The sequence below is a fragment of the Argiope bruennichi genome, chromosome 8 (genome assembly GCF_947563725.1).
Source record: "Argiope bruennichi chromosome 8, qqArgBrue1.1, whole genome shotgun sequence".
In the NCBI taxonomy this organism is placed as follows: domain Eukaryota; kingdom Metazoa; phylum Arthropoda; class Arachnida; order Araneae; family Araneidae; genus Argiope; species Argiope bruennichi.
In genome coordinates this window covers 82,896,732-82,905,780 of record NC_079158.1, presented here as the reverse complement: position 1 = coordinate 82,905,780, position 9,049 = coordinate 82,896,732, and the positions used below count along the sequence as shown (strand labels likewise).

At 32.9% G+C, this 9,049-nt stretch overlaps 1 protein-coding gene across 1 annotated transcript; it reads left to right on the top strand.

Annotated features, from left to right (window-relative positions):
* The first annotated feature begins 447 nt into the window (after positions 1-447).
* LOC129980678 (uncharacterized) lies at positions 448-8,114 on the top strand. Its single transcript, XM_056091059.1, has 5 exons — positions 448-550; positions 3,478-5,147; positions 5,271-5,747; positions 5,904-6,098; positions 8,067-8,114. Exons 1-5 carry the CDS (start codon positions 448-450, stop codon positions 8,112-8,114), a joined length of 2,493 nt encoding a protein of 830 aa, XP_055947034.1.
* The last annotated feature ends 935 nt before the right edge of the window (positions 8,115-9,049 follow it).

Sequence of the window (9,049 nt, the reverse complement as noted above, 5' to 3'; positions counted from 1 at the left end):
TGATTAGAATTGCATGAAAATAGATCTATTTAGATCTGCATCTAATTAGGCCGTCATCAGACATGCATCTAATTTGAACTGCATGTAACTACATCTAATTAGTCCTGTAGCAAGTCTGCATCTTATTAGGCCTGTATGAGGTCTGCATCTAATAAGATAAATAGCTAAATAGATCTGCATCAGTGTGCATCGAATTTGGCCCTCTGTAAACACTATAGGATTAAAAACTTACATTATTATATACCACAAAATATAAAAAATATATCTATTAATACTTACCAATATTTTGAAATTTATTGAAATTCAAACCTTTAAATATCTCGCAATAACAAAAAAATGGACTTGCCCCCTTTTCAAAACAAACGGCTGAAATATATATTATCTAATAAAAATGTATCCTGCAATTCTATTATAATTAAACATATTTTTTTCTCAAATTTCTGCAACATGGCCAACGAATTGCTTTTCAATTTTAATTATGTAAAGAATATGCATGAACTTATATTTAAGAACGAAGATTCAGTTATGACTTCAGAAGACCATTTAGAAAGTAAGAACAGTATTCTAAAGGAAATTTATTTCATTGATAGGGCACAATAATATTCTTTTAAAAAGATTCTGATATAAGAATAATGAACAATGCCTTTAGAAACATTTCAAAAGTTGCTGATTTTTTTTCTTCCTATAGCAGCTGATATCATTTAAGCGAAAGTAAACTTTGCTTAATTTGGTAATAAATTGATATGGAGGATAAATGTTATTTAAATTCTTTTAATTCGAAAGATATTATACAAAATTTACTGTAAATCAACTAAACGCCGACTTTTTTCGTTTCTCCTTACCTAAAACGTACGACTGTTTTTAATTGTATAGAACAGGTATGCTGTTGAAAATGTATTAATATTTTATTTTATTTATTTGTTTATTTTAGAATGGCAACGTTATTTAAGAAATATTTTTTGCTGTCTCATTTTGTAGATGGCAACTTGTAGATCAATCCCAAGATGGAATAAACAAAGTTTGAATTTTTTACCGGTGGGATATCGTTTTTCTATTTTAATATAAAAAGCGAAAGAAAACGGTGTTTTTTCTTAGGCAGCTTTAACATTTTTTGGCGTCCGCGACAGGACTTTCTCGAAACAAAATAAATCAAGATGTTTCAAGCAATAAAAGGTTTTAAAAAAGAAGATCTGAAATACGTTGCGTCTGAAATTGGAGAAGACGTATCAGAAAATATTACGATAGTTGGATTAAAAGATCTTATTTTAAAAAGTTGTGAATATAAGAATGATCCAGAATTCGTTCAAGAACTTTTAAGTAATGTTATTTCGGAAAGGAAATTAAAAGAAGAAACCGAAAAAGAAGATAAAAGATTGCAGCTTGAAGCTGAAAAGGAAGATAGAAGATTGCAGCTTGAAGCTGAAAAGGAAGATAGAAGATTGCAGCTTGAAGCTGAAAAGGAAGATAGAAGATTGCAGCTTGAAGCTGAAAAGGAAGATAGAAGATTGCAGCTTGAAGCTGAAAAGGAAGATAGAAGATTGCAGCTTGAAATTGAAAAAGAAATAGAATTGGCAAGAATACAATCTCAAAATAGAGGTCAGTCATTTTCTGCTAATTCTACTGCTGATTTAAATAATTATAAGAGAAAGTTTACACTGCCTAGATTAGAATTTAGACAATTTGGCGACGATATTAAAGATTGGCTCCCATTTTGGAGTCAATTTGAGCAAATACATAAAGATGAGGATATCGCACCAGAAGACAAATTTCAGTACCTAGTTCAAGCAACAATTTCTGGTTCTCGTGCTAGAGAGGTTGTTGAAAGTTTTCCGCCAACTGGCGCCAACTATCAAAAGGCTATTGATGGTTTAAAATCGCGTTTTGGTAGAGAAGATATTTTAGTGGAAGTATATGTGAGAGAATTATTAAAATTAATTATTTCTGTGCAAACAAAAGAAACATTTTCATTAACTTCTTTGTATGATAAGCTTGAATCATATTTACGAGCATTAGAAACATTAGGTGTAACCACAGATAAATGTGCATCCATTTTGTATCCTATGGTTGAATCGTGTTTCCCAGCTGAATTTTTAAAGGCTTGGAATCGTAGTAATATTTCCAGTATTAACTCTGACGCGAAAGGAAGATTGGATAATTTGATGCAATTTTTGAAAACGGAAGTTGAAGGAGAAGAAAGAATATGTTTGGCTGTAGCCGGTTTCGGTTTAGGAAAGGGCCAAGAATACAGACCTTTGAAAAAGAAACAATATAGCTCGGAGAATTTGAGAAATAAAGTACCTACAGCTATAGGTTTGTTAACGACTGCTGCAGATAAAGATGTAAAGAAATCTTGCGTTTTTTGCGGTGGTAAACATTCAAGTTCAGATTGCTTTACGGCTCAAAAAATGACTCTATCGGAAAGACAAAAAATAGTCAAGGAAAAACGATGCTGCTTTGCATGTTTATCGCCATTTCACGCAGTTAAAAGATGCCGAGCAGTTTTAAAATGCCTGATATGTTCTAAAAAACATTTTCCTATAATGTGTGATGTGCTTGATTCGCAAAAGATGTCTGTAGAGGGAAAAGAAGATAAACCCGCACTAGATGTTAATATGGCTAATTTTAATAAACACAGCCCTAAGATATTTCTTCAAACTCTCAAAGCTAAAGTGGTATCGGATAATAAACAGAAAATTGTGAGGTTACTTTTTGATTCTGCATCACACAAATCTTACATTTTGAAAAGTGTAGCTGAAGAAATGAATTATACACCCGTTCGATGTGAAAAATTGGTACATTCTCTTTTTGGTGGCGTTATCACTAATGAATTTAAACATAATTGTTATAAAGTAAAATTGAGAAATTTGATTGGAGATTTCGGCTGTAATTTTGAAGTTCTGGATCAATCTATCATTTGTGACAATATTAGACCGGTTTTTAAAGGTCCCTGGATAAAAGAATTAGAGGAAAATCAGATTAATCTAACTGATATTAGCGATACTTGTGAAGGCATTGATATTCTAATTGGAGCTGAAGTTATGGGGAAAATGTTAACTGGCAAAAGAAAAGTCTTATCTTCAGGTCTTGTCGCTGTAGAAACTTTCTTAGGATGGACCTTAATGGGTAAGGTACCACAGGAAGAATCTTCGGAAGAAAACCTGGCTTTAACAGTGCTGTCCTTATTTGTAAATGAAGCTGAAATCACAAATTTATGGAAATTAGATTCAATCGGAATCAATGATCCTGTTGAGAAAAAATCTAAGAACGAGATTGATCTTCGGACCAAGGAGCATTTTCTAGAAACGGTAACAATTAATAAAGATAATCGATATGAGGTTTGTTTACCATGGTCTGATGATAAGTCACCTTTGCCCGACAACTTGGATTTGGCGAGGAAAAGGCTCGACTACACTACCTCAAAACTTATAGCTATGAATATGTATGAGAAATATGAAAATATTCTTCTAAATTGGTTAGATGAAGACATAATCGAGGAAGTTCCTACCAACGAAATGAACTCTTATGGTAATTATTTACCTCACCGTGCAGTGATAAAACTAAGCAGCAGCACTACTCCAATTCGTCCGGTGTTTGACGCTTCAGCGAGATTAGCAAATTATCCATCTTTGAATCAGTGCTTGGAATGTGGTCCTAATCTCATTGAGCTTATTCCAAATATTCTTCTTCGATTCAGAGAGGGACAGCTTGGCGTTATAGCTGACATCAGGAAAGCTTTTCTGCAAATTAGTATTCGTAAAGAGGATAGAGACTTCCTTCGGTTTTTGTGGTGGGAAAATAGAGAAGAAAAGAAATTGAGAGTTTTTCGTCACACAAGAGTTGTTTTTGGGGTAAAATGTAGCCCTTTTCTTTTAGCTTCAGTAATTGAGTACCATATTCAAAAATGTGAAGGATTTGAAAAATCTTTGAAGAAAAGACTTTTGGAGAGTTTCTACATTGATAATGTCGTTACTAGTGTCGACAGTAAAGACCAATTAGATCGATTCATTGACAATTCTAAAACCTTGATGGCAAAAGGTGGTTTTGATCTTAGAGAATGGGAATGGTCTGGCGACTGTGAAACTAATTCAAAGGAAGAAACTCAGGTATTAGGTCTTATTTGGAATAAGAAATTAGACACTTTGAAAATTAACATGAAATGGCTGGATGGCATTAATGTGGAAAAAGTAACTAAAAGGAGTATGTTATCTACAGTACATAAAGTATTTGATCCTTTTGGATTCACTGCACCAGTGATGCTCTGTCCGAAAATAATGCTACAAAAGGCATGGACATTAGGTACAAGTTGGGATGAAGAAGTAACTGGTGAGCTTCGTAAAGAATTTCTACAGTGGTTTCAAGAACTTAAGCATTTGTCTGACATACAGATTCCTAGGTGTGTTCAAGCTTCTTCAAAAGATATAAGCAACTGCACTATTCATACGTTTGTTGATGGAAGCAAAGATGCATATGCTGCTGTTACATTCCTTAGAATAGAAAATAATGGTCGAATCGAGCTATTTCTACTTGCAGCGAAATCTCGAGTGGCTCCTTTAAGAGGCACAACTATCCCAAGAATGGAACTTCTTGCGGCGGTGATTGGAGCGAGGCTAGCGAATTCAGTTGTTGAAGCTCTTGGTTGGAAAAATGTTACGATATATTACTGGAGTGATTCTACAACAGTGCTTGCATGGATATTACGAGAAGAAAATTGGTCTGTCTTCGTTAGGAACAGAGTCCAAGAGATAAGGAAGTTGAGTAATCCTACATCATGGAGACACATACCTGGTGATAAGAATCCGGCAGATTTACCTTCCAGGGGCTGCAAGGCAAAACATCTAGTCTCCCTAAGATGGTGGAAGGGTCCACAATGGATGAAAAATGCTTTTGAATTTCAAAACATTATGGGTTCCACCAACCATGATTGGAATGAAGAAGAGATTAGAAAGGAAAAGTCTAAGACGACTTTTATATTATCAAATAATGAAGCCTGTGGTGTTGCAAACTGGTACTACAGATATTTTTCGAACTATGATAGAATAGTTCGTCTTGTTGCATGGATCCTCCGCTTCATGAACAACTGCAAAAATATAACTGAGAAGAAGCATGGTGAATTAACCGCTACAGAATTTCAGGAAGCAGAAATGAAGGTTTTATTTATGATACAGAATGAGTCTTTTCTCCCAGAAAAAGAAAAGAGATTAAAAACCCTACAAGTATTTAAAGACGATCTTGGCATCATCCGTTTGAAAACTAAAATTATTTATCGCAAGGACAGTGAAGATTTTCTTAAACCTATTGTTCTTCCTCCGAATCATGAAGTGGTAAAGCGGTTAATCTATAATGCTCACGTTAAGAACTGTCATGCTGGAGTCCAGATACTATTGAATGCACTTAGAGAAAAGTACTGGATCCTAAATGGAAGAAAAGCGGTGAAACATGTGGTGGCCAATTGCATTACGTGTAAAAGATATAGCTCAAAGAACATAGAAGTTATAAGTCCCCCCCTTCCAGAAAATAGAGTAAAGGATGCTGCGGTGTTTCAGATAACTGGCGTTGATATGGCTGGACCTTTATTCCTTAAAGACAAGAAGAGCTGGGTTCTGATTTTTACTTGTGCAGTGTACAGAGCAGTTCATTTCGAGCTTGTTACTGCTGCATCGACTGATGTTTTTTTAATGGCCTTTAGGAGATTTGTTTCTCGCAGAGGAAGATGCACAACAATATACTGCGATAATGGCTCCAATTTTGTTGGAGCAGCCAACTATTTAAAACAACTGGATTGGAACCGCATCCAAAAATATGGAGCAATAAACTCTATTGACTGGAAGTTTAATCCTCCAACTGCTGCCTGGTGGGGCGGATGGTGGGAGAGATTAATTAGAATTTTAAAAGATCTTTTGAAGAAAGTGTTAGGACAGGCACGTCTCAATTATGAGGAGATGATAACGGTTTTGGCAGACTGCGAGCGTGTAATCAACTCAAGACCTCTAACTTACATTTGCGAAGAGGAAGCTATAAAACCAATTTCTCCATCGATGTTCATACAAGATGTGCATGAATGCAATCTTCCTGATATAGATGCTGTAGAGCAAAATTCTGTGAGCAATAGATTCAAATACAGACAAGCAGTGCTTAAAGACTTAAGAAATCGCTTCAGATCTGAGTATTTGGGTGCTCTCATACAGCGGAGAAATAAAAAATCAAGAAAATGTACAGTTACTGTTGGTGACATTGTTATGGTGGGAGCAGATAATAAAAAGAGACTTGTCTGGCCTTTAGGTCGTATCACAGAAATCATACCAGGTAAAGATGGACATGTACGACTTGTTCGAGTGCAAACTTCACAGCAGAATTTCCTGCGACCAATTCAAAGAATATATCCATTAGAGTTAACATCCTCTGATGACTTCTCCACTTCGATGACACCAGATGATTTGAATAAGTCAAATGACATCACCAAAACTTCTGACAGTACTTCTGGCAACGAGATGAAATTTAGTAGAGCCGGAAGAAGAATTAAATTGCCAGAGAGACTGAACTTGTGATTTATTTTGTTTTTGATTGGACATTTTCACATTAATTTTCATTTTTATATTTAACGTAATTTTGTAAAACGTTGCCATTTATTGAATCTCTTAACTGTGTTTAACTAATAGTATTATATTTTGATTATTATTTATAATCAAAAGGTGGGAGGATGTTGAAAATGTATTAATATTTTATTTTATTTATTTGTTTATTTTAGAATGGCAACGTTATTTAAGAAATATTTTTTGCTGTCTCATTTTGTAGATGGCAACTTGTAGATCAATCCCAAGATGGAATAAACAAAGTTTGAATTTTTTACCGGTGGGATATCGTTTTTCTATTTTAATATAAAAAGCGAAAGAAAACGGTGTTTTTTCTTAGGCAGCTTTAACATATGCCGTGTTAAATAATGCTACAATTCAAATTTCTATTGAATATTGGGAATAATGTAATAAAAATTGATCAATGTTTGATTTTATTTATAATAAATAATTTACTGTGGTTTAAATTAGATTTTTTTAGATAGAAATTTGGAGAGATAATTAGCATATTTTCAATTTAGTACATAACTCGGATATTCAAGTTTAAAAATATCAATAAGTGAAAGGTCACTCATCTCTTAGCTTTTCTTAAGGAGTAACAAATCCCCCTGATTGCACTGCAAATATCTTCATAAATTCCTACGATTTGTTGAAAACTGTGCATGCTACAGGCAAAAAAAATAAAATAATAATTTTTGAAATTTTTAAATATAAATTCAGTATTTTTAAATAAATCTGCCCTTGTTTTAAGAAAATGCATACAAGTATTGTAAATATGAAAATAAACCATTTATGAATGTTTGAAATCATCATTAATGTTTCATGATACTGAGTGAGCTGAAACCAATTTCCTTCTTCATCAGTTTCTGCTCTGACTACAGAATGTCTTTTTGGTCAAATCTTCAAAATGCATATTCATGCACATTCTTTGAGTCTTCGCAATTCAAGCATTGTTTGTTCAACCTCTCTGGAGAAATTATAAAAAGTGTCTGGTCTGAAAGTACCCGGGACTATTTGAACAGACAGTATGTATATGTGAAATTTTCATTGAGTAGGTACACTTTAAAACACTCATTATTAAAATCATTTTGGTTCAGGTATCTCAAATTAATGAAGTGTCTAAGATTCTCATTCAAAGATAAGGAAAATTCCCTAGCCGCTCCCCCCTTAAAAACTACGATGTCAGAACGTGTTCTTAAGGGGTTCTTACAAAAACAAGTCTGAATTTAGCTGATAGCTGTTACCCAAAAATCTGCTCTGACATTCTAAGAGTGTTCTTAGATATAGTATATTCTGTTCCCCAAATCCATCTGAGTGAGAGTCACAAGTATTGAATCAATCAAATCAACGAAAGGACGGGGAAGAGGATATTTGGCAGTAATATCCGTGCAATATGATAGGGCTTAATGAATGGGCGTTTGTGGTATATCCGAATTAATATAGAAAGAAAAATTTTTTTAAAAAATATCTAGAAGATATTTGTTACTTTCCTTATAGGAAGAACCGATCTTCCAGAACTTAGTAACAAGCAAGCGAACACCTTGAGATATTCGAAATGAGTGTGTTCAAATTGCTTGACAATACAAGATAGCAAAAGCAAATTTAATAGCAGATTTTTGTAAAATTCTGATGAAGAATAAATTATCTTTTGATTGACCTTACGGTATCATATCTTGAAGTCATAAAATGCCGAAATTAAAGTATTTTTAATGATATTTAAAAATAAAAATATTGGTCCTTTTTTGATATATATCAAAGTATGTAGCTTTTATTTCATATGATATATGTTTTTAGATGTATAAAACAAATGACTCTATTACATCCCGCAACTAATATTTAATATATTCCTTTTATCATTTAATAATAAAACATTAAATATTAAGCATACAATTTAATTTCATCTTTATTTATGGAATTTTAATGCAGATTTTTTAGGCTTTATTTTTACAAATCAGATTATTTATCAGTCATTATCTAAATAATTTAATAAGTGTCTTAAAAACAATTTTTCTTATAAATATCGAAGAAATCAACTGTTTCTGTGTGATTGCTATTTAAACTACTAGATTTCAGGTTTTGAAAGTTTGTTTAGAAATTTTTATTTAAGCTAGACTAAAATAATGCTTTGTATTATCTTGCATTTCTTTATGACAAAAAAATCTTTTTCCAGTATTTTTGACTGATGCTAATTTAAGTTCATTTGATAGAATCAAAATGAATACTTTCATCTCTTTGTTGTAAAAAGCAAAACTGTAATTTGAAATTTTGTGAAATTTTCTTTAATCCATATCCAATCTTGAGAAAACACAGATGTTCTCTAGGATACCAGTAATACTTTTTAACCACTTCTGGACATTTTCAGTCTTACTATATGTTGAAATAACCTAGTAAGAAATAAACAGCACAAAAAAAATAAACTTGAGGGCACGAAATAAATAAATGAAAGCCAAAAGCCATATTTCAAAACTTTCGAATAAAGA